General features: G+C 48.0%; 2 protein-coding genes across 2 annotated transcripts in view; both read right to left on the minus strand.

Annotated features, from left to right (window-relative positions):
- Positions 1-6332: 6332 nt before the first annotated feature.
- On the minus strand, positions 6333-24905 carry ASB13 (ankyrin repeat and SOCS box containing 13). The gene is made up of 6 exons (XM_083461585.1): positions 24715-24905; positions 15766-15953; positions 14322-14472; positions 11517-11651; positions 9456-9647; positions 6333-8329 (listed from the first exon to the last, which is right to left on the minus strand). Exons 1-6 carry the CDS (start codon positions 24755-24757, stop codon positions 8202-8204), a joined length of 837 nt encoding a protein of 278 aa, XP_083317711.1. The 5' UTR covers positions 24758-24905; the 3' UTR covers positions 6333-8201.
- The window catches only part of IL15RA (interleukin 15 receptor subunit alpha), a 237522-nt gene continuing 233949 nt past the window's right edge, over positions 22965-26537 (minus strand). The window contains exon 9 of the mRNA XM_083461531.1: positions 22965-24515. The gene's annotated coding sequence lies outside the window, so the exon portion shown is untranslated. The remainder of the gene's footprint in view (positions 24516-26537) is intronic.

Consider the following 26537-nt stretch of genomic DNA (forward strand, 5'->3'; position numbering starts at 1 on the left):
GGCAGCCATGAGCATTAAACTGGTCTTAAAAAGGTAAAGGGACCCCTGACCATTAGGTCCAGTTGTGGCCGACTCTGGGGTTGCGGCGCTCATCTTGCTTTACTGGCCAAGGGAACCGGCGTACAGCTTCCAGGTCATGTGGCCAGCATGACTAAGCCGCTTCTGGCAAACCAGAGCAGCGCACGGAAACGCCGTTTACCTTCCCGCCGGAGTGGTACCTATTTATCTACTTGCACTTTGACGTGCTTTCAAACTGCTAGTTTGGCAGGAGCAGGGACCGAGCAACGGGAGCTCACCCCGTCGCGGGGATTCGAACCGCCGACCTTCTGATCGGCAAGTCCTAGGCTCTGTGGTTTAACCCACAGCGCCGCCCGCGTCCCTACTGGTCTTAACAGTGCTTTAAATCCAAAGTTCGGAATTGTTCCAGGTCTCTGCCGTGAATAAAATGGAACAATTATTCGTAACTTGGAAACTATTAACACAACTTAAAATCCAGACAAGCTTTTAATTTGTCGTTTTAGGGTGTTGCTGTTTTTTAAACAGCTGGTTCCGATATTTTACCTGGTTTTTAAGTTACCACAGCTGACGATTTGTTCCGTATGCTTTTGTGATATACTGGTTTTAAACAATCTAAGCCGCCCAGCGGTGCTGAGAGGGTGGAGTCCACGTTTTCTAAATTACTAAAGCAATAAATAAAGGGCAGGCTGCGAACCTGTGTGCGTGAGTGTGCCTTCCTCTCTCGAGTTCCTGAAATCCAGAGGTGGTGCGGAACATTAATGAGCAGACCAGATCCCCCAGACCAACAGGCCATTAAGGCTCAGCTTGCCCCTCCTCTAAACATTGCTGAAAAGTCTCTCCACCCCACCCCCACCCTTTGTGTGTGTGTGTGTGTGTGTGTGTGTGTGTGTGTGTGTGTGGCAACTTCCTGTCTGGAAAATCCCTGCAGCTGTTTCAGCTCAGCTTTCACTGTGATTTCATGTTACCACGAGCAATTTTTTTTTTTTTGCATTGCTCCACAAGAGTGATGCCCAATTGAGCAGTCTGTCTCTGAGCATCAACTTCCTTCTTCTTTGCCCAGCTTTGTGAACAACTTAATAATAATAATAATAATAATAATAATAATAATAATAATAATAATAATAATTTTAAAAAAATATTTATACCCCGCCCTCCCCAGCCAGAGTTGGGCTCAGGGCGGCTAACACCAATAAAATTACAGTAAAAACATAATAGGGAAAAACTAATTTAAAATGCAGGTTAAAATGCAATTTAAAATGCAGTTTCATTTTAAAAATAGCCCATAGATGATCTTCTTCTTCTTCTTCTTCTTCTTCTTCTTCTTCTTCTTCTTCTTCTTCTTCTTCTCCTCCTCCTCCTCCTCCTCCTCCTCCTCCTCCTCCTCCTCCTCAAACTGCAATGTTCATTCACTGCAGTGTATCTTCGACACCCCAACTTTGACGAGCAATGAGCACACTGGGGCTGCCTTGAACTGAGCCAGACCTCTGGGTCCAACGAGCTTAGTACTGTCAACACAGGCTGGCAGCAGCCAGTGGCGTCAAGTCCATGGACTCGGGGCCTGGCAGTTCCTTCCCCAAAGCCCAGAAAGCTTCTGCCCGGCTATACAGCCTAGGACCCTTGTACCTACGGGACCGCCTCTCCTGGTATGTCCCACGGAGGACCTTACAGACTTCAAATAAAAACATCTTGGAGGTCCCGGGCCACAGGGAGGTTAGGCTGGCCTCAACTAGAGCCAGGGCTTTTTCAGCTGTGGCCCCGATCTGGTGGAACGCTCTGTCACAAGAGACTAGGGCCCTGCGGGACTTGACATCTTTCCACAGGGCCTGCAAGACAGAGCTGTTCCACCAGGCCTTTGGCCAAGGCACAGCCTGACCCCCTCCTTCGGTAATTCTCATAGAACTCTAGCCCAATGGTTGCCACTAATTTGATTCTGAATTGATTTTAGAATGCTGTGTTACTTTTATGTTGTTAGCCGCTCTGAGCCCGGCTTCGGCTGGGGAGGGCGGAATATGAATAACATTTTATTTTTATTTTATTATTATTATTATGGGAGGTACAATGTTCTGACAGGGTCCAAGGGCCCTCCCGCCACCTGCCCAAAGTCCACCCCGCTTTGGGGAGGCAGCAGCAGGGCTCCAACATCTTGTCAGAGATCCCAAAGCCTAAGAAGCTTCTGCCTGGCTTAGGGAGGGAGGGGCGATGCTTCTGCGCATGTGGCAATGCCACCCCAGCCCCATATCGCCCTGGCAAGCTGCTGCCTCTGGCCCTAACTGTTCCCCTACAAAAAATAATGCACTGCTCGCCACTGGCGGTAGCCAGTGAGATGCCGTGATTTGAACCCAAGACCTTCTTCATGCAAGATAGATGTTCTGCCACCAATCATAAATCCTGCTTTGAATGTATTTTGGAAGTGTAAGGAAAAGGAAGGCACTTTCTACCCCATGTGGTGGAGGTGCGAAATAACAAAAGCATTCTGGGAAATGATTTATAACGAGTTGAAAAAAAATGTTTAAAATAACGTTTGTGGAAAAACCAGAAGCTTTTTTACTAGGGATTTTCGGTGCAGAGATACCAAAGGAGCAGAAACTGTTATGTACTGAAGTTCTCACCCTGGGCCAGCAGGGGGATACTGTAGATAGTTTTCACTCAGGTCCACATATGCAAATAAGGGATTGAAAGTGACGTTCAGTGATTGGATAGTTACAGAAAGTTGTTACAGTTGCGTGGTACTGGAGCTCTATATAAGCAGGCTGGCTGAACCCTTCAGTTCAGTTCAGTTCTGGCCTGTGAATAAACAAGAGCTGTTTGAAGAATCGCTGTGTTGTCTGATATGTTCACCCACAACTTAACAGAAACAACTATGTATGTACATGACGACAACAGCGCGGAGACTACTGGAGCAGAGATGAAAGAAGATAAAGTTTCAACGAGAGAGGAATGGCTGATGAAGATGATGGACTACGCCGAAATGGGGGAAATGACTGGGAAAATCAGAAACCAGGCTAGAGAGAAACTTTCATAAGGGATGGGAGAAATTTACAAATTATCTAAGAGAACACTGTAAACAACTAGAAGCTCTGGCAGGATTTGAGTAAGGCTTGTAACGTACTATAAGGTAAAAATGGATTACAGCGGACGCTCGGGTTGCGATTCAGCGCTTATGCGCAAAGCGCGATTTAGTTCTTCTGCGCATGCGCGACCGCCGAAACCCAGAAGTAACCCGTTCCGGTACTTCCGGGTTTTGGCGGTCCTCAACCCGAAAACACGCAACCTGAAGTGTCTGTAACCCGAGGTCTGACTGTATTTTAAGAAAAATGGAGAAAATGTATGATGCAGTTGAAAAAGACTGAAAATGGAAACCATGGAAGGGTGAAAGTCTAAGGATTCAGGGAACATTTAGGTGTTGATGATTATGTCTAATGTTTGAATTTAAATGTGTAGTGTAAAACTGAATAAAAAAAATATTTTTTTAAAAGAAATAAATCCATATCTGTATGGCATTTTGCTGCTTGACCCTTCCCCTCTGGTTAATTTTTTTGTTTTTGGAGAAGGACTGCTTCCCTGTCTCCCTCTTTGCAGGATGCCTGGGGTACGTGGACTGGGGGAGATCAGCCTGGGCTACACATCTGGACTGCAGATAACACAGGAGCAAAAACACCTCTCTTGCCCTTCCCCATTAAATGTGAGCTGTGGAACCAAACGTTTCGCCCCTCTCCATTTTTTGGAGATTTCCGCTGAGGCGCACAGCACCGGGCCACCGTGTTGTCTTTGGACCACGGAGGCGACTTTGGAACGAAGCCGCAAACCGTGATCCAGTTTCCCTTCCTCCTTGCGGGCCAAAGTCAACAAATTGTTCAGGCAGGAACCGGCAAAATGCAGAATCAGGAGGAATTGTTAGTGCTGTAGGGTCTGTAAGGAGAGACGGGTCAGCCCCAAAGCTGCATCTGGTGATGTCTGGATTGCAGAAGTCTTGAGTCAACTGAGATAGCTCAGCTGGTAGAGCACAAGACTCGTACTCTCAGGGTTGGGGGTTTGAGCCCCAGGTTGGGCAAAAGATTCCTGCATTGCCGGGGGTTAAACTATGGTTTTCCCAGTAGTGATGTATGGAAGTGAGAGCTGGACCAGAAAGAAGGCTGATCGCCGAAGAATAGATGCTTTTGAATTCTGGTGCTGGAGGAGACTCTTGAGAGTCCCATGGACTGCAAGAAGATCAAACCTACCAATTCTTAAGGAAATCAGCCCTGAGTGCTCTGCTCACTGGAAGGACAGATCCTGAAGACTTTGGCCACCTCATGAGAAGACTCCCTGGAAAAGACCCTGATGTTGGGAAAGATGGAGGGCACAAGGAGAAGGGACGACAGAGGACGAGATGGTTGGACAGTGTTCTCAAAGCTACTAAAATGAGTTTGACCAAACTGCGGGAGGCAGTGGAAGACAGGAGTGCCTGGCGTGCTCTGGTCCATGGGGTTACGAAGAGTCGGACACGACTAAACGACTAAACAACAACAACAACAGACTATAAATGACCCTTGTGGTTTTTTCTACCTCCATGATTATGCCATGAGGTGCGCTTGCCTTTTTCTTTCCTTAATAAATAATAATAATATTATTAATAATAATAATAATAAAATTTTATTTATATCCCGCCCTCCCCAGCCGAAGCCAGGCTCAGAGCGGCTAACAACAGTAAAAATAATACCGTTTACATAAAATCTCAATTAATTGAAATACATTCTGAAATCAAGTCATTCTAAAATCAGTTCAGAATCAAATTAATGGCAACCATTGGGCTGGAGTTCTGTGTGGATTACCAAAGGAGGGGGTCAGACTGTGCCTTGGCCTAAGGCCTGGTGGAACAGCTCTGTCTTGCAGGCCCTGCGGAAAGATGTCAAGTCCCGCAGGGCCCTAGTCTCTTGTGACAGAGCGTTCCACCAGGTCGGGGCCACGGCTGATAAAGCCCTGGCTCTGGTTGAGGCCATCCTAACCTCCCTGTGGCCCGGGACCTCCAGGATGTTTTTGTTTGAAGATCCTCCGTGGGACATACCAGGAGAGGCGGTCCCGTAAGATACGAGGGTCCTAGGCTGCATAGGGCTTTAAAGGTCAAAACCAGCACCTTGAACCTGACCCTGTACTCCACCGGGAGCCAGTGCAGCTGGTATAGCACCGGGTGAATGTGATCCCGCAGCGAGGACCCCGTAAGGAGCCTCGCCGTGGCATTCTGCACCCGCTGGAGTTTCTGGGTCAGTCTCACGGGCAGCCCTGCATAGAGTGAGTCACAATAATATTCTCTCCAGCTCAAGGGTTCTCGGCATAGCTGTCAACTTTTCCCTTTTCTTGCGAGGAATCCTATTCGGAATAAGGGAACTTCCCTTTAAAAAATGGAAAACGTTGACAGCTATGGTTCTTGGACCTCCTCCATCCAATTTTGGCTTCAGGCGCACATTGCTCCTAGGCCTTCTCTCAAGGAAAGGCAAATCCCACTTCTGACACCAATGTTGCATAACTCGGGCACCATCCCCGCTCTCTGCCGAGCGGTTGCAAGATTCCAGGGAGCTTCCAGGCCCTCACTCCGGTTTTGTGCTCCTTTGGGAGAACTGAAGACGGAGCAGAGACTGTGGTAGTTTTAAGAACTGATTTATTCACCTTCAGTCTGCATGGAGGGAGCTCAGATATTACAGCATGGTCATTCTAAGAGGCGTTGTTCTCCACGTAGCAGAGCAGCCCTGGAGTCCAAGGCATCTCTCCCGATCATAGCTGTCAACGTTTCCCTTTTTTAAAGGGAAATTCCCTTATTCCCAATAGGATTCCTTGCAAGAAAAGGAAAAAGTTGGCAGCTATGCTCCCGATCACAAGAATTGGGGACAGATAATCCCAGCACCTCCCGAAGGGTGTGTGTAGATACTAAGCTATTGTTCCAAAGGCAAAATATACTGCATTTTTTCCGTCTATAAGACGCACCCCCCCATGTATAAGGTGCCCCCTATTTTGGGGGACTCAGATTTAAGAAAATGGGGGGAGATGTATCCGTGTATAAGACGCCCCCGAATTTTGCACATTATTTTTAAGCGGGGAAAACCTAGTCTTATACATGGGAAAATACGGTATATCCATTGCCCCACCCACTTTTACCTCAAGTCCCACCTGCCTGCGATGGGCGTGTGGCCCTCAGAGGATGGCCCAGCAATGAACGCGGACCTCAGGCTGAGTGATGGTTCCCCACTCTTGGCTCAATGTATAGATTCAGGTCAGACCAAAGAAAACGTCCACACGAGGAGAGACATTGAGCAGAGCCAACATAAACCCGAGACGCCGACTGCATTATTAGAAGAACTGAGGTTTATTTGTGCCTCATTAAGACGGAGGCCATTCCACAGAATCCATTGAAGAGGTAGTCACCAAAGGATAGACTCCTTGTCTCCTACGACTGGGTTGTCTCTGAAGAATGCCCATCTTCAGGGGACAAGTCTGAGACCAGCAGCCATCAAACAACAACAATACAGGGCCTTTTCTGTGGTGGCTCCCCTTTTTGTGAAATGCTCTCCCCAGGGAGGTCTCGCCTGGCTCCATCATTACAAATCTCCTTTTTAAACCTGGGCTTTTGGGCCCGAACTGGAAAAGTTTCAAGTATTTGTGGCGGTGCAGGCTGTGTCAGATCTATATTTTATCTGCACAGTTGTGTTTCTAGGTTTTTTACCTGGTTGTTCTACTTGGTTCTAATGTTTTGTCATTTTTGCAAACTATTATTTATTAAATTTATCGGTCGCTTTTTTCCCCTCCCCAAGGTAACTCAAAGCAACTCGCAATAGGTAAACACACGAATGCATACATTAAAGCCAGAATGAAAGAAAGCAAAAGTTAGTGCCCAGATCAAGGGAAATCAGAGTACCAAATAAATCTGCCTTGATCAAACCCTGCCTGGAATACTGTGTCCAGTTCTGGGCACTTTAGTTTAAGAAGGATATTGACAAGCTAGAAGGTGTGCACAGGGGAAGGTGACCAAGATGATCAAGGGTCTGAAAACTGAGCCTGATGAGGAATGGTCGAGGGAGTTGGATATGTTTGGCCTGGAAAAGAGGAAACTGGGAAGAGATACGATGACCATCTTCAGATATCAGAAGGGATGTTACTACTGCATGCGCTCTACGTGGGGCTACCTTTGAAGGTGTCCCGGAAACTACAACTAATCCAGAATGCGGCAGCTAGACTGGTGACTGGGAGCGGCCGCCGAGACCATATAACACCGTTCTTGAAAGACCTACATTGGCTCCCAGTACGTTTCCGAGCACAATTCAAAGTGTTGGTGTTGACCTTTCAAGCCCTAAATGGCCTCGGTCCAGTATATCTGAAGGAGCGTCTCCACTCCCATCGTTCTACCCGGACACTGAGGTCCAGCTCCAAGGGCATTCTGGCAGTTCCCTCACTGTGAGAAGTGAGGTTACAGGGAACCAGGCAGAGGGCCTTCTCGGTAGTGGCACCCGCCCTGTGGAATGCCCTCCCATCAGAGGTCAAGGAAATAAACAATTACCTGACATTTAGAAGACATCTGAAGGCAGCCCTGTTCAGGGAAGTTTTTAATGTGTGGCATTTTAATGTATTTTTAATCTTTGTTGGAAGCCGCCCAGAGTGGCTGGGGAAACCCAGCCAGATGGGCAGGGTACAAATAATAAATTATTATTATTATTATTATTATTATTATTATTATTATTATTATTATTGGAAATGATGGTGCCAGGAGAGACTTCCCTCCACCACATCCTTGACGCTGGGATTTGAGAGTCCATCAGCGTCTCAAGGGTCCCAACGATCCGCGTTTCTGACCCACGAAAATGAACTCTGCTTCAAAGTTTGCACCCATCGTGAAGCAAAGACGACAGCCTCTCTGCTCGCACCCGCAATTGGAGCCTTGTGATAACAACACCGGGCAAATTTACTGCAGGGATGACTGGCGGTTGTGCAAAATATCTTGCGTGCTCAGAAAAAAAAGCAACTCAACACAAACCATTGTTAGGGGAACAGCCGGACAACGCGTCAGATTTTAAACTACGGAAGTCTCATAAATAGTATTTACACCCGTTAAAGCCGCTTTCTTTCGGTTTTTTTGTCTGAGATTAGCAGGGCCGCCAGAGCTTCCTAGTGCGAGATTCACTCGGCGCTGTCCTCCAGCGGCTCCTCTGCGCTAATTATCACTGGTAGGAGAGGAATCTGATTAATCGGGCGGGGATGTGGAGTTGGGAGATCTTCTCCAAGGCTGGCTGACCGACGGCGCGTCTCAGGCTGAGTCGGCAGAGCTGGGACAAACTCAGAGGCGTTTCTGGAGCGGGAAGGAAGGAAGAAATCGCAATTGTCACTTCAGAGCTCTACAAACCCATTGGGACGAATAAGGACGGAAAAGATCGGTCAATTCTGATTTCTCTCCGCTTCTAGTTCTTCCACTCTTAAATTCCATTCTCCATATTTCTGCAGCAATTTGCGCTTTTTTAAAAGCAGAAATAAACCTGACGGAAATCATTCGGCATTTTAGTGCACATTTCTCACAAGAAACACATTTTCGACTGCAGCTTTGACTAATGCATAGATTCCTGCAAGCAATTCCTCCTTTTTTGTACTTTTTATGTACTCCCCCACCCCCACTGAAAGCATGAATATTTTGTAAAAGTTGTTTGGCTGGAGAACTGCAAGACAAAATTCAAATATACAGTGGACGCATCGGGTTGCGAACGTGATCCGTGCGGGAGGCATGTTCGCAACCCGCAGCGTCCGCAGCTCGCAGCGCCGGGTCTGTGCACATGAAGGTTGTGATTCGGCGTTTCTGAGCATGCGCAAAGAGCGATTTAGCGCTTCTGCGCATGCGCAACCACCAAAAACCAGAAGTAACCTGTTCTGGTACTACCAGGTTTCAGAGGTCCGTAACCTGAAAAAAAACGCAACCTGAAGTGGCTGTAACCTGAGGTATGATTGCATTAAAGGACCCCTGACCATTAGGTCCAGTCATGGCTGACTCTGGGGTTGCGGCGCTCATCTCGCTTTACTGGCCGAGGGAGCCGGCGTACAGCTTCCGGGTCATGTGGCCAGCATGACTAAGCCGCTTCTGGCGAACCAGAGGAGTGCACGGAAATGCCATTTACCTTCCCGCTGGAGTGGTACCTATTTATCTACTTGCACTTTATGTGCTTTCGAACTGCTAGGTGGGCAGGAGCAGGGACCGAGCAACGGGAGCTCACCCCGTCGCGGGGATTCGAACTGCCGACCTTCTGATCAGCAAGTCCTAGGCTCTGTGGTTTAACCCACAGAGCCACCTACATCACTTATGACTCTATTAGCAGTGCTTTTTCAAGAAACAGCTGCATGGGGCACACAACCTAAGAAGGCATCGTCAATGCAAGATGACAAAGGTGCCGCAACCCATCAACAGGGGGCAGCGACAAGACCCCACTCACTTTCGAAATGCTCAAAGCACTTGGCAGCCGGGCTGCTCCTCCAGGCGTAGTCAGAAGGCTTCTTCCCCCGGTTGTCCCTGGCGTAAACGTTCCCCCCAAACTCCACCAGCATCTCCACCAGATCGGCATTCTTCACCTTGGCGGCGTGGTGGAGGGCCGTCTCGTGCAGCTTGGCCGCGTTGACGTTGGCCCCTGGCAACGACAAAGTGGTCAGGTTGGAGGAAGAGTCGCTTGCGGCCTCTGGCGCAGAACTCGAACCTAAAGCAGCTGTTCTCAACCTGCGGGTCCCCAGATGTTGTTGGACTACAGCTCCCATCACCCCTGAGCTCTGGCCTTGCTAGCCAGGGGTGATGGGAGTTGTAGTCCAACAACATCCAGGGACCCACGGGTTGAGAACCACTGGCCTAAAGCATGGGTAGGCAAACTAAGGCCCGGGGGCCAGATCCGGCCCAATCACCTTCTCAATCCGGCCCACAGACAGTCCAGGAACCAGCATCTTTTTACAAGAGTAGAATGTGTCCTTTTATTTAAAATGCATCTCTGGGTTATTGGTGGGGCCTGCCTAGTGTTTTTACATGAGCAGAATGTGTCCTTTTATTTAAAATGCACCTCTGGGTTATTTATGGGGCCTGCCCGGTGTTTTTACACAAGTAGAATGTGTGCTTTTGTTTAAAATGCATCTCTGGGTTATTTGTGGGTCATGTCTGTGGCCACAGCATGAACCACAAAAATCACACATCCACTGTTTTGTTCAGAATATTTTTTCTCTTGTTTTCCTCCTCTAAAAACTAGGTGCGTCTTATGGTCAGGTGCATCTTATGGGGTGAAAAATACAGCAGCCTGATTCTCGTCAGAAACAGGAGACGTGTGGCTTGAAACAGACAAGGAGATCACTCCGGTCAGTGGCAAAATCAAGACTATTCGCTGAGGAACTGATGGCGGCAGTTCAAGCAGCAGCAATATCGCAGCTCTCCAATTTGACGACAGAAATGTGGTGATACAGGGGGGTGCACAGAAATGGGGGGGGTTGGTCTAGGGTGGGGAACTCCCACCATCACTGACCTCAGCTGACCCCCAACAGCACCCCGAAGCAAATAATCGTCTACACCAGGGTTTCCCAAACTTGTTTCTCCAGCTGTTTTGGGACTACAACTCCCATCATCCCTAAGCTAGTAGGGCCAGTGGTCAGGGATGATGGGAGTTGTGGTCCAAAAACAGCTGGAGACCCAAGTTTGGGAAACTCTGGTCTACAGCGCAAAACGGGGCACAGGTTTTGGATTGTAAAACAGGCCAAAAAAGAATGGCAAAGTGAATTACAAGAAATACCAACAGTGGAGGAATGGCAAATGAAGATGATGGATTTTCTAGAGCTGGCAGACCTAACCGGTAGAATCCGCGAACAGGAGGAGGACTACCAAGAAGAATGGAAGAAATTTAAGGACTATTTAGCAAAATATTCTAGGATAACATAAGTAGAGTCATTTGCGAGTACCATATTGGCTTAGGAGTTAAATGTTTTGAATTTAATAATACCATGTATACGAGTGAATAGGGTAAGAAAGAAAGATGTTAAATTGATTGGAAATTTGTATTGGAAAACTGCTACAATGACTTATATGGAAACACAGCTGGAGGGATTCGAGGAAGTCATTTAACAATGGTAATAAAAATATTATAATAGTTAGGATAAATGTTTGCATGTTTGTTTTTTATATAGTAATGTTTTTTCTTTTTCGTTGTTTATGTTTGTAAGAAATTTGGAAAACCAACAATTTTTTTTAAAAAAAATGGCGAAGTGAAAGCGTTAAAATCAAGATGTGGAAAATATGGAAACAACGAGAAGAGTTAGGACTGAGATGTGGAGATATGCTTCAGAGGTCTCGACTGTGGAGAGCTCCAAAAAATTATTAATTATAATTTGGTCTTTTTTAATTTTAGTTTTTTTATTTTAATTGGATTATTATGATTGGATAGATTAATTGCATGTTCTTATTGGAAAATCAATAAAAATGATTTTTTAAAAAACAAACACGTCTGGCCCCCCCACGTCTGCCCCCCCACCTGCGTTGAGCAGTATCTTCACGCAGTCCAGGTGCTCTCTAGCGCACGCCACGTGCAAAGGCGTCCCAAAGTGACAATCGTGAGCTTCCAGGTTGGCGCCGACATCAATAAGGAGACGCACGCACTCAGCGCTGCCTTTAAAGAAAGAAGAGACAGAGGGCAACTCAATGGAGAACTTCCAGGTTGTCAGGAACAAGATGGGGAATTATAGAATCATCGACGTCTAGACCACACACACCCCTGCAATGCAAGAATCTTTATGCCCAGGGTGAGACTCGAACCCACAGCCCTAAGAATAAGGGTAAGGGACAGCCCCATGGACCGAGCGATCTCTTGTTTCCTTAAATGCCAGTCACAGCTGTAACTTCACTCATTGGCTAAGAACACCAAAGGGGGGGGAGCAGGCTAGTATTTCGCAAAACAATTGGCCAGGACAGTGCTGGCATGTTTTGCCTTATTTTATTTGTTTGCTTCTGTTATCGATCATTCGTTCATTCATTTTGTATACTGTCCTTAAGTCGTAGGCCTCCGGGCGCTTCACAACATGGAAAAAACACCAAGATAAAAAAACAACAACTCAAAATACATAATGAAAACAAGAACAAACCAAACCAATAACTGTCTTCTCCCACCTCATCCCGCATGTTAGTTACAGTGGTACCTCGGGTTAAGTACTTAATTCGTTCCGGAGGTCTGTACTTAACATGAAACTGCAACTGTTCTTAACCTGAAGCACCACTTTAGCTAATGGGGCCTCCTGCTGCTACTGTGCCGCCAGAGCACGATTTCTGTTCTCATCCTGAAGCAAAGTTCTTAACCTGAAACACTATTTCTGGTGGTGGAGACTCTAGCGGAGTCTGTAACCTGAAGCGTCTGTAACCTGAAGCGTCTGTAACCCGAGGTACCACTGTACCGCCTTTTCTCCCATAGACCGCTTGATTGCAGAAAACTTCAAAGTGGTTCACAAAAGAGAATGTGGGACTCAGCAGGGACTAGAAACTTGCTTTTTAAAAAACAAAATCAAAGCTGGGAATCTGGGCTGGCCAATGTTGGCGTGGCTAGAATCCAGGCAAAACCCATTGAAATAGGCCGTGTAGCAACCGTGTTCAAAGTAACCCTCGGAGCAATTGCAGACCCGCTCAGGCAGTTGTGTGGGAATGTTCAGGGTGGCAGGAGAGGAAATACTGTTTATTCATATCCTTCCTAACTTGTACTCACAAGTTTCTTTATTTAGCAGAGTTTACATTCCCCTTTTACATGCTGGTTGCAGGCTCGTGTGAGCCTCTCAATATTATACAATTCAGTCTGTCTCAGACTGAATTGTACGTTCCTGGCAAGTTCTTCGAATCCCTCTTAAAAGAATAAAGACACCACAGTCTTATTCATTAGCAGAGTTTACATTCCCCTTTTTACATGCACAGCAGAGAGCTGGTTGCAGGCTCGTGTGAGCCTCTCACTATGACACAATTCAGTCTGTCTCAAATTGAATTGTACGTTCCTGGTCAGTTCCCTTTAATTCCTCTTAAAAGGATGAAGACACCACAATCTTATTCAAAGTCAATAAAAGAAGTTTACTTACATCAGTTCGCAGTTGGATCCCTGAAGGCAGACGTAGTTACAAATATGTACATGTGGATCTATCCCATATGGGGAAATAATCCCAGTGCTTCTGCCAGCTGAGAGCTAGCAGAGCAGCCCTAGCTAAAAGCTGGTCAAATGAAGAAGAAAAAGAAAGGGGTGCTCCGTGACTCGTCCTTTTGTTACCTGGACAGGTGAGGTCACACCCGCCTTTAGTCACATGCAAAAGGAAGGATGCTCCAGCCAGGAGGAACAGGAAGTTTTGACTGGCTAGACCAAGCATCCCCTTGCATGTCCACTCTAGGAAAACAAGGAATGTTGTACTTGACTGCCTCTCATGGATCACACCCCACAAGTTCAACTCTGCCCAAGCTGTTGTTGGCTTACGATACGATCATCTTTATTGTCATCGTCCCATACAGAACAACAAAATTGACAAAATCTACATCAGACATTCAAAAACCAACAAGCCATCTATCCCAGCCTGGTTAGCCCCTAAAAACTCTGACACCCCATCATTAAATACAATATACTCCCACAGAGACTGCCTTAAAGGTAAAGGGACCCCTGACCATTAGGTCCAGTTGTGGCCGACTCTGGGGTTGCAGCGCTCATCTCGCTTTATTGGCCGAGGGAGCCGGCGTACAGCTTCTGGGTCATGTGGCCAGCATGACTAAGCCGCTTCTGGTGAACCAGAGCAGCGCACGGAAATGCCGTTTACCTTCCCGCCCGAGCGGTACCTACTCATCTACTTGCGCTGGTGTGCTTTCGAACTGCTAGGTTGGCAGGAGCAGGGACCGAGCAACGGGAGCTCACCCCGTCGTGGGGATTCGAACCACTGACCTTCCGATCAGCAAGCCCTGGGCTCTGTGGTTTAACCCACAGCGCCACCCACGTCCTTACACTGCGTTTAAAACCAAAATCGCATTTGGATAAAAGCTGTTTCTTAGGCGGCTAGTCCTAGTTTTTATAACCCTGTACCTTCTACCAGAGGGCAGAAGCTGAAAGAGATCATTTCCGGGGTGCGCACTATCCTGCGCTATCTCTGCAGCTTTCTTATGGCACCTGGAAGCGTAGATTTGATCCAAGGTGGGAAGAGGGCACCCAATTATTCTCTCCGCAGTCTTTACAACCCTGGACAGCATTGTTTTTCCCCCTGACCGTGCAGCTCCCAAACCACACACACAGACCATAATAAGTTAATACACTCCATCCAGGCCTGCTTACCATTCATGCAGGCCTCGTGGAGCGGGGAGGCCGTGTAGAGTGGAGGGTTGACCTTGGCCCCGTGCGAGAGCAAGACTTTCACGCAGTCGATGCTCCCAGAGGCGCAGGCATCGCACAGAGGGGTGCTGCCGTCTATGTTCCGGGCGTCCACCTGCAAAAACCACAGAATGGTTGATTTGGAAGGGGAACCCCAGCGGTCATCTAGCCTAACCCCCTGCAACACAGAAATCTTTTTGGCCCAACGTGAGGCTCGAACCCACAACCAGGGTGGATAAAAATCAATGGTTGTTTTTTTAAAATCGGATATTCAGGCCGATACAGCATCATCATCATCATTATTATTATTATTATTATTATTATTATTATTATTATTATTACCATTTTAAAAATTGATATTGCCCTACATCCGTAGATCCCAGGGTGGTTCACAACATAAAATTACAATATGAAAAGCTAATAATAACAGTAAGAACAAATATGACCCCATAATCCCACATTTTTGCCTGATGCCCAAAGGTGTGCAGTGGTACCTTGGTTGTCAAACACCTTGCTTCTCAAACGGCGAAAACCTGGAAGTAAATGTTCCGGTTTGTGAACGTTTTTCAGAAGCCAAACATCTGATACGGCTGTCGACTATTGTTTCCTGGACGCCTGCACCAGTCAGAAGCTGCGCCTTGGTTTTCGAACATTTCGGAAGTCAAACGGACTTCTGGAATGGAGTAAGTTTGGTGCCTTTGTTTTTGCTATTTATTTTGCGTTGTTTTTGAGGCTTTTTCGGTGAATTTGTTTTTGTGACTGTGTGGAACCCAGTCCAGCTACTGATTGATTGATTGATCGTGTGACTGCAGAAATGGATAAAGGCCCCGCCATCCAAACAATGGCTATCATCAGTGCAGGTAAGGAAAAAAAATGTTATTTTTTATCATCTACTGTCTTCTTTATTTTAGTACAGTGGTACCTTGGGTTACAGACGCTTCAGGTTACAGACTCCGCTAACTCAGAAATAGTACCTTGGGTTAAGAACTTTGCTTCAGGATGAGAACAGAAATTGCGCGGCAGCAGCGGGAGGCCCCATTAGCTAAAGTGGTGCTTCAGGTTAAGAACAGTTTCAGGTTAAGAACGGACCTCCGGAATGAATTAAGTTCTTAACCCGAGGTACCACTGTACAGCACACTGATTATTGCTTCCATTTTATGGACCAGTGGCCTCGTTAGATAATAAAATTCATGTTAAATTGCTGCTTTAGGAGTTGTTTTTTAAAAGTCTGGAACGGATTAATCTGCTTTGCATGACTTTCTATGGGAAAGCGCGTCTTGGTTTTGGAACGCTTTGGTTTTGGAACAGGCTCCCGGAACGGATTAAGTTTGAGAACCAAGGGACCACTGGATAATGAAGGCACCTGCTGGGCCTCCCTGCACAAAGTGGGGTTCCCTGAGCTACAAACCTGGGCACCCGCAGCTAGGAGCATTTGCACGCACTGCGTCTGTCCGCGCAGGCTGGCTTCGTGCAACGGCGTGATGGAATCGTACGTGACCAGGTTGACGCAGGCGCCGTTGGCAATGAGCTCCTGCAGCTGGAGGATCTCCCCTCTCCTGGCCGCCTCGTGGACCGGTGTCCTGTCCACCCAAAACCCTGCAGAGGCAAGGTTGTGGAAAGAAAGAATAAAATTTACAGCCTGTAATGCTTTGAAAGAGAATATGACGAAAATGATGTATAGATGGCATATTACACGCAGTGAAGGTCCTGTGTGAGTGTCTGGAGGCGGTTGGAGCATGGATGGCGACTAACAGATTGAGGTTGAATCCTGACAGGAGGCGGGTGGGTGTGGAGGACTCCCTGGTCCTGAATAGGCTAACTGTGCCCCTGAAGGACCAGGTGCGCAGCCTGGGAGTCATTTTGGACTCACAGCTGTCCATGGAGGCGCAGGTCAATTCTGTATCCAGGGCAGCTGTTTATCAGCTCCACCTGGTACACAGGATGAGACCCTCCCTGCTCGCGGACTGTCTTGCCTGAGTGGTGCATGCTCTGGTTATCTCCCGCTTGGACTACTGCAATGCGCTCTACGTGGGGCTACCTTTGAAGGTGACCCGGAAACTACAACTAATCCAGAATGTGGCAGCCAGACTGGTGACTGGGAGTGGCCACCGAGACCACATAACACCGGTGCTGAGAGATCTGCATTGGCTCCACGTATGTTTCCGAGCACAATTCAAAGTGTTGGTGTTGACCTTGAAAGCGCTAAACGGCCTCTGCCCAGTATACCTGAAGGAGCGTCTCCACCTCCATCATTCAGCCCAGACACTGAGGTCCAGCGCCGAGGGCTTTCTGGCGGTTCCCTCCCTGCGAAAAGTGAGGTTACAGGGAACCAGGCAGAGGGCCTTCTCGGTGGTGGCTCCCGCCCTGTGGAACGCCCTCCCAGCAGATGTCAAGGCAATAAACAACCTTTTAAAAGGCAACTGAAGGCAGCCCTGTTTAGGGAAGTTTTTAATGTATGACGCTGTATTGTTTTTAATATTCGATTGGAAGCTGCCCAGGGTGGCTGGGGAAACCCAGGCAGATGGGTGGGGTATAAATAATAAATTATTATATTATTATTATTATTATTTCCTGGGAACAGGGTGTTGAAACAGCGAGGGAGCAGGGAGTGTTGCAAGAAAAGGCAGAAGCTCAAGGCTGCACGGATTCTAGGAAAACTATTTTGGTCCCTGGAAATCACGAGAGGGTCACATTCAAGGCATCATCCGGCAGTCCATACCTTGCAAATGTCCCGGTTTTCCAGGGACGGTCCCAGAATGACAGGAGCCATCCCAGTTTCTGTTTTGATCCCGCAATCTCCTCCCTTTCCTTTTTTCCTCCCCTCCACCTCTTGGAGAACAATTAAAAGTGGAGTTTTGGGTGCAAAAACAGAGTCCTGTTTCTGCTGAAAATAAAATCCCTGCTCCTAATGAAGGAAATGGCAAAACTGACAGACTAAGAAGGCCTTCCTGTAATTTTGAAGGAAAATGTCACCAATCCACCTAAAAAAAACGAATTGCAATGCTTCCGCAGCCAGCCATTTCTTAGGAAATACAGGGAATGTTTATTCCTTTATTGTAAACGAAGCCTTACGCTGTCTACTCAGAAGTAATCCCCATAGTATTCAATGGAGCTTACTCCCAGGGATCTGGGTAAAGGCTGGACAGCCTTACACAGCAATAGGAAGCTTTTTTACTCAGAATTATGTCCCACTGAGTTTAATAGGATTTACTCTCTGCTGTGTTCCTGATAATTCTCAGTTTCCACCATCATTATTATATTCTGCCTTTTTCTCTGTAGTTTACAGCTACAGTTTTCTTCCCTTCCATTTATCGGTTGAAGGTATTGTACATCATCCCTTCCCTTGCACATTTTAAAAATATATATGTTGGACGTCGCACAGAGTGACTGGGGCAACTCAGTGAGATGGGCGGGGTATAAATAATAAAGTATTATTATTATTATTATTATTATTATTATTATTATTGAATAGGGTGTTCCCTATTTTCATTGGAGGAATGTTGGAGGGTATGTAAATGATGATTTAGGATAGTTCTTAATTTCTCATATATGGAAGTTGATACATGGCTTGAAAATGCGTTAAAATAATGACCATTTAACACTTGTGCATATTGCCTGTAGGCTTAAAAGGTGATTCCTTCCTGTGTCAGTGAACCCAAATACCCAAATAAACAGGTTTACACTGGAGCTATTGGGTGAGTTATATATAACGTGCTATTGCAAAACTAATGTTTAACACGCAAAAAAGCAAAAAATCAGTAAATGATTAACAATGGATTCCTCTAGATTCTGCCTAGAAGTGAAGTGTGATTTAGGGATGCAACATACGAAACTTTGACCCTAACAGCACCCATTGAACTCATCCCATGAGGATTCTTGCTGTGTCCTTAACTCCAGGAAGGGCAAAGGGTATAAGAAAGTTAGCCAGGGAAATTCAATGTTTCCCAGCTTTGGTCGCCTATCTGGCATGAGAGAAACCCAGGCCTCGATCCCACCCAAGTTAAGCACTTGAGCAACCTGACCTATGCACATTTACTCAGAAGTAAGGACGCGGATGGTGCTGTGGGTTAAACCACAGAGCCTAGGGCTTGCTGATCAGAAGGTCGGCGGTTTGAATTCCCGTGACGGGGTGAGCTCCCGTTGCTTGGTCCCTGCTCCTGCCAACCTAGCAGTTTGAAAACACACCAGTGCAAGTAGATAAGTAGGTACCGCTCTGGCGGGAAGGTAAACAGCGTTTCCGTGCGCTGCTCTGGTTCACCAGAAGTGGCTTAGTCATGCTGGCCACATGACCCGGAAGCTGCACGCCAGCTCCCTCGGCCAGTAAAGCGAGATAAGCACCGCAACCCCAGAGCCTGCCATGACTGGACCTAATGGTCAGGGGTCCCTTTAACTTTAAGGTAGTCTCTGTGGGAGTATATTGTATTTAATTATGGGGTATCAGAGTTTTTAAGGGCTAACCAGGCTGGGATAGCTGGGATAGCAGGCTTGTTGGTTTTTGAAAGTCTGATGTAGATTTTTTCAATTTTGTTGTTCTGTATGGGACAATGACAATAAAGATGATCGTATCGTAAGCCAACGACAGCTTGGGCAGAGTTCAACTTGTGGGGTGTGATCCATGAGAGGCAGTCAAGTACAGCATTCCTTGTAACGCTAGAGAAAACATGCGAGGGAATGTTTGGTCCAGCCGGTCGAAACTTCCTGTTCTTCCTGGGCTGGAGCATCCTTCCTTTTGCATGTGACTAAAGGTGGGCGTGACCTAACCTGTCCAGGTAACGAAAGGACGAGTCACGCAGCACCCCTTTCTCTTTCTTCTTCATTAAGCTCTGCTGTGTTCAATAGGCTTAATTCACTCAAGTGCTTATGATACTATTTTATTCTCTCGTGCATTTTATATCTAGCTTCCTTTAGTAACGTTTTCTTTCAAGGCAATTTTCGGGGGGGGGGACGGACTTTGCTGCGTTAAATGCCCCTTCTGCAGCCTGACTCCCTTTGAAAAACGTTTTGAAATTTTTAACCTGTGACTCCCCTGTCAATTACGTTGTTTTGAAGGCAGACTTTATATCTGACTTTCTACTGCAATGTTTTATTCTGGGTCGTTTTACTTTTTTTAGTTTTCGTGCGAGGCGAACCACTTTGACGGTTTTCCTTGAAAATATAAATACAGGAAGGAAATGAATAATTAGAAGCCCCAACGATTTCTGCAGAGCTGGACAGCTCTTCCCAACAACAGCTGACAGTATTGACCAAAGGACAGCATATGTCTATTAAATAGGAAAATAAATTGCACACACAGAAAAATATATATACAAATATAAGTACATACGCACGCAGACATATTTCTATTCCTTCCTGTCCCCCATCACTGGTTTCCAGAGCTCAAAAATCAAGGACTGTTTGCTTTCTCGAATACCCTACACCTAGACCTACGCTTGTGTAACGTTACTTTAAGCAACTAAGACTTTCCATTGTAGCTTCTTAGAACCTGAGTCCAGAACTTAATAACAGTTGTTTGGCATAGATTTCTCTGCTTGTGGCAAACCTTACATCTCATAAGCTTGTTTCAATGGTCAGCTGGGAAAATATTTAACCCATTAGATGATCTAAGCTGGTGAGAAATGAAATCTCAGCTAATTCACCGGTTCATTGACAACTGGGCTGCAAACATACGCCTCCCTTCGGAGATGTCTTTAAACCAGGCTCCTCAGAGTGCAGCAAAACCAGTCACAGAAATTTGACTGATGGTTAGCTCCGGTATTGCTTTGCATTTGTGGACTTAAGCCTAGATTGTGTGTGTGTGAGATACTGAATTTCTTCTGCGTTTCCCAAATCGTTGCTTTTTGCCATCTTTTAAATTTACTGGCGTGTTCCACATTTCTGGTATGCCCCGCGGAGGACCTTAGGTCCACAAATGACAACATTTTGGAGGTCCCAAGTCGCAAGGTGGTCTCAACTAGCGCCAAGGCCTTTTCAGTACTGGCCCCGACTTGGTGGAACGCTCTGTCCCAAGAGACTAGGGCCCTGTGGGACTTGACATATTTCCGCAGAGCCTGCAAGACAGAGCTGTTCCGCCTGGCCTTTGGTTTGGACTCAGTCTGACCCTTATGTTTCCCTCCCCTTACGGTTTCGATCTATGGGCTACTTTTAAAATGAGGCTGCATTTTAAATTTCATTTTAACCTGTATTTTAAATTGGTCCCCCCCCATTATGTTTTTTACTGTAATTTTACTGGTGTTAGCCGCCCTGAGCCTGACTCTGGCCGGGGATGGCAGGGTATAAATAAAATTATTTATTATTATTATTTCACATATTGGACGCATGTGGCGCTGTGGGCTTGCCGATCAGAAGGTCGGCGGTTCGAATCCCCGCAATGGGGTGAGCTCCCGTTGCTCAGTCCCTGCTCCTGCAAATCTAGAAGTTCGAAAGCACACCAGCGCAAGTAGATAAGTAGGTACCGCTCCGGCGGGAAGGTAAACGGTGTTTCCATGCGCTGCTCTGGTTCACCAGAAGCGGCTTAGTCATGCTGGCCACATGACCCGGAAGCTGTACGCCGGCTCCCTCGGCCAGTAAAGCGAGATGAGCGCCGCAACCCCAGAGTCAGCTACAACTGGACCTAATGGTCAGGGGTCCCTTGACCTTTTTATCGGCCACTTGTGACCAAGTGAAGATGCCTAGGTGCCTGGATGGTGCCTGAATTCTCCACCATCTGGAGGTGCAACGCCTGGGGATCCGTGGACCTTGCCTGTTTTCACACACTAGCAAGACATCCTGTCGAATTTTATCCGTTACATTTTACCTGCACAATCCGAGTGAATTTCAGGAACCTAGCCCAACACTTGAACCACGACACCACCCTGGCTTCCTAGAGTATTTCTGCTATGGGGCAGCTTGATAAATTAAGTAGGCCAAAAATAAGGGGAAGCAAAAGGTTGTTTAGAGAAGGATCTGAAATATTCCCCTCGAAGCTTGTTTTATTCTGGATTGTTTTATTTGATGATTTGCTGTATTGCAAACCGCTCTAAGATCCCCCCCCCCCCCCGCCGCCTTTAAAATATAAAGAAATGAAATAAATTAATAGTAATTAAAATAGCAAGCTCATTTTTTTAAAAAAAAAATAGCACCTAGACCAGTGTTTCCCAACCTTTTTTGGGCAAAGGCACACTTGTTTCATGAAAAAAATCTCGAGGCACACCACCATTACAGCCCCGTGACGTCAGTGCGCAGCGTCACGCCGGGAGGGACATGAATTGCTAGCAAATTACATAATCACCTCCTTGAGGGCTGGCTCATCTTCTCCGAAGGCAGAACCCCATTAATTAACAGCACAGACTCACACGATAGCCAAGACGAGGGGGGAAAACCTCAGTAATGCACAGTCATGCACAGTCATGCACATGTGGGGGCTAAATGAGGACGAAGACCGGGCAGAGAGCAGGGTTCAAATCACCCCACCTGGCCAGGACAATCCCTGGGTGCTCCCTTGGGCCACTCGCCTGACCCACCTCGCAGGGCTGTTGTTGCGAGGATAACACAGGGAGAACCACGCGCGCCCCCGGGAGCTCCTTGGAGGAGAAAGCGGGCGATGAATGCAATGCACGAAATATATGAGAGGCGACCAGGTTTTGCAGGTGAGGGGCCCCCACCAGCCTCCGCTTCCAACACCCGGCGCAACGACGCCGAAGTTTCCCCCCGGGCTCGGCTCGGGGAGCAGCGCTGCTCCCCCCGGCTCCCCTTCGCCCTCCCGGCTCTCTCTGCCGCCCACTGGGGACCCCCCTCACCTGCCAAGTCCGGAGCGCCGGTGGAAGTTGCAGGCATGCATGCAGGGCGCCGCGTTGCCATTGCATTGCACTGCACTCCATGCAACGCCTGCACGCATGCATTGCCTTGCACGCCCGCCAAGGGGTCTCCCCGCGGTCCGATGCGTCCCCTCCGGCGCGGATGCAGCATTGCAAAAATAAAAAACCCCCGACGCAGCCCTACCTGGGGCGCAGCCTCCGCCTCTGCTGCTCCGCCTCCGCGGGGATCCCTGAGCTCCATCCTGCTGCCCGATCTCCGCGGGGGCGCAGGCAGGCTGCGCGGGGTCTGCGCGGAAGAGCCCCTGCCCGCCCGGCCGCCGCCGCTGCGCTCATTCCATGGCCGGGAGAAGAGCGCTTCAAACAAAACGCCCGGCCCGCCAGGCCACGCTGGGAAACGTAGTTTGCGCACCCCGCGCGGGCGCAGAGCCCAAGGGCGAGGGGACTACGGATCCCGGCAGCCCCCGCGCCGGGGACGGAGGGGGAGAGGCCGGGTGCAGGGATGGAGGGACGGGTGGGCGAGCGAGTGAGTGAGTGGCAGCCGCCAAGCCTTGGCCGAGAGCCAGGAAGGGCCTCCCCGGAGGAGGAGGAGGAGGGAGGCGCAGAGCGGGAGGGAGGGAGGGAACCCCAGGAGTCATCTACTGACGGCGCCCCAATCGAAAATTTGACTTTTTTAAAAAAAAAATCTTTCGAATTTTTTAATTTTCCCCGCGGCACACCAGGCAACATCTCGCGGCACACTAGTGTGCCGCGGAACAGTGGTTGGGAAACACTGACCTAGACCAGGGGTTAGCAAACTTTTTCAGTAGGGGGCCGGTCCACTGTCCCTCTGACCTTGTGGGGGGCCGGACTATATTTTTTTGGGGGGGGGAAGAATGAACTCCTATGCCCCACAAATAACCCAGAAATGCATTTTAAATAAAAGGACACATTCTACTCATGTAAAAACACGCTGATTCCCACACCGTCCGCAGCCCAGATTTAGAAGGCAATTGGGCCGGATTCGGGCCCTGGGCCTTAGTTTGCTTACCCATGACCTAGATATTCGGCTTTGGCGACTGTAGGCTAGGTTTAAAATGCCATTTAGCTTCCATATTCGAGTTTCTAATACTGGGCTACTAAACCACAATACTGAAAGTGAAAACACAATATTAAATGAACTCCTATGCCCCACAAATAACCCAGAGATGAATTTTAAATTCATCGGCCACGACTGGACCTAATGGTCAGGGGTCCCTTGACCTTATTTCACACATTATGCCTTTCTAAGGCTCTGAATTGTGATGTTTGTTATTAAGCCTTGTTGGGCGCAGCCCCCTGTGGGAAAGAGGCAGATGATATGAGCAAACTCAAGCCGTCGATCAAATCACCCAAGTTGCACATCCAGACAGTTCAGGCTTGATGCAGCTGCCCAGCCATAGCTGTCAAGCGTCCCTTATTTGGCGGGACAGTCCCTTATCCCAGCGCCGTGTCCCGCTGCTGTCCCTTATTGATGATGTCCCTTAAATTTCCCGGGTTTCAAAGGAAGCAGCTCCTCTCCCTCCCTCCCTGCCGGCCAGGGAGGAGAGAGGCTCCAACTGTGTTGCTTGGCTGCCAGGTTGGCCCCCACCCCGGCTTCCTCTCACCAGCCTCGGCCCCCGGGAACCCCTCCCCGCCGGGACTGGTGGAAGCCTCGGGCCCTTCCGCCACCATCCTCCTCGCGGCTACCGAACTGAGCGTCTCTGCCTGGGGCCTCCCCTCTGCCCGTCGCCACCACTCCCGCTAGGCTGTACTGCGGCTGTGCCGCCGAAGGACCCGGATGAGATGGGCAGCCTGGCATGGTCTATGAATTGATGAGGAGCCTTGAGAGGAGAGCGAGGGCAACCATAGAGAAAGCAGTTCAGAGAGAGGAGGAAGAGGAGGAAAAGGAAGAGGAGGCGGAGGCGCGGGCAGGTGTTCCAAGGGCTACAAGGGAAGGACCGCAAGCACTTCTCCCATAGATTTGGAGTGGTAGACTAGCATAGATGGTCTGATCTGCGGGTTTACTTCGGGCGCTATTCCCCCCCCCTTCCTCCCGCCCCACCTGATGGAACTGAGAGCTGCAGATGGAGCACGAGAGAAAAGATACAGAACTGCAGCAGCATCTTCATAGCTTGGACTTTGTTTTGCGCGAAAAGTGGTGGCTGCTTGTAGTTATTTAATTGCAGTGTTTCATCTGCTGGTGTCTTGAGCAGCAACCTCTGGAAACGAAGGGCTAAAAACCGGCGCTGCTCTCCAAAATTATCTGGTCCCTTTTAACTGGTTGACTAAAATCCCTTATTTTGGCTGCTGGTCCCTTATTTTCAAGGCTGCTGGTCCCTTATTTTCAAATCTGTAAGTTGACAGCCAGCTCGCAAAGGACCAGCAACATGAGAAGGCGAAGCACCAGTGGTACCCAGCTGCTTCTGATGGAGAGGGGATGGGGGGGGCACCAGCTTCCCCCCTCCCCATCCAGGCTCCCCAAAAACATGCCCCCTCCCTCCCAACATTTCCAGCCCCCCACCCCTTCCTCCTTCAGTCCCCCACCCCCCTCCCCAACTCCCACTCACCAATCTCGCCCAGCACCGAGCTGCTAGCCATAGTCCTCTCCATAGTTGCTGAGCCCGAACTACAACTCCCAGCAGCACCCAGAAAGGAGGAGGAGGAGGAGGAGGGAGGCGGGAGGCGGGAGGAGGAGCTCCCCGGCACTCCTGGGTCCCTCTTTTCTGTTGTTTATGATGGTGCTCCAGCGACATGGGGGAGGGGACCCAACGTCAGCTGGGAGAGCTGTCGCAAAGGATGCTGGGAGTTGTAGTTCCGCGCGCAGCTCCTGGGACGCCGGTCCTTATGTAATAACTGCAGGGGGGGAAATGGGATTTTGCAAGCGCGCGCCCGCGGCTCTGAGCAGGCTGTGGCTGCCTCTGTCGAATAATCCGATTTTCCCCCTTTTTTTGTTTGTTTCTTATACGCATTTTTTTTTATTTCTTCCCCAAATGCGTTGCTCTGCCTTCCAACGTGCAGGTTTTGCTGCATGGATACATGGCACGAACGATGTTGTTGTTGAGTCGTTTAGTCGTGTCTGCCTCTTCGTGACCCCCTGGACCAGAGCACGCCAGGCACTCCTGTCTTCCACTGCCTCCCGCAGTTTGGTCAAACTCATGCTGGTCTCTTCGAGAACACTGTCCAACCACCTCGTCCTCTGTCGTCCCCTTCTCCTTGTGCCCTCCATCTTTCCCAACATCAGGGTCTTTCCCAGGGAGTCTTCTCTTCTCAGGAGGTGGCCACAGTCTTGGAGCCTCAGCTTCAGGATCTGTCCTTCCAGTGAGCACTCAGGGCTGATTTCCTTCAGAATGGAGAGGTTTGTTCTTCTTGCAGTCCATGGGACTCTCAAGAGTCTCCTCCAGCACCAGAATTCAAAAGCATCAATTCTTCGGCGCCCAGCCTTCTTTATGGTCCAGCTCTCACTTCCATACATCACTACTGGGAAAACCAGAGCTTGAACTATACGGACCTTTGTTGGCAAGGTGATGTCTCTGCTTTTTAAGATGCTGTCTAGGTTTGTCATTGCTTTTCTCCCAATAAGCAGGCGTCTTTTAATTTCATGACTGCTGTCACCATCTGCAGTGATCATGGAGCCCAAGAAAGTAAAATCTCTCCCTGCCTCCATTTCTTCCCCTTCTATTTGCCAGGAGGTGATGGGACCAGTGGCCTTGATCTTCATTTTTTTTATGTTGAGCTTCAGACCATATTTTGCGCTCTCCTCTTTCACCCTTATTGAAAGGTTCTTTAATTCCTCCTCACTTTCTGCAGGAACGATATATCCCGATAATAATGCTCGGTGCAATGAATTCAGAATATTGTGATCTCTCTTTGGCTGTTGACATCCTAGGGTCCACAACTGAAGAAGGAAGATTCTTCTCTGAACCATAACTGTCAACGCTGCCATTTTTTAAAAGGGAAATTCCCTTATTCCAAATAGGATTCCTCGCAAGAAAAGGGGAAAGTGGACAGCTATGCTCTGAACTGGGATCTTCCGATGAAGGGCGGCATACAAATTTTAATCAATCATCATCATCATCTTTATTGAATTGAAATACATATATATATATATACATACTTTAAGATAAAAAAAAATTAAGACGAAAAAAGAAAAAACGTACAAAAAAAGAATTTGCACTATTATACAATCATTAATTGAATTTCTAATAATAATTAAAAAAGGAAGAGCGATACAGTAAATACAATAAATGCAGATACAGTAAATGCAATGCTGTGATTAATTAGATCCAACAGGCAAGCTGTTGTTCGTTTCTCTATCTTTCAAACATTTGCATTGTTAAACGCAAAAAAGAATTAAGGAATGTGTGTGTGTGTGTGTGTGTGTGTGCATGAG

This window comes from Podarcis liolepis (genome assembly GCF_965112155.1).
Source record: "Podarcis liolepis genome assembly, chromosome: 10".
NCBI lineage: Eukaryota > Metazoa > Chordata > Lepidosauria > Squamata > Lacertidae > Podarcis > Podarcis liolepis.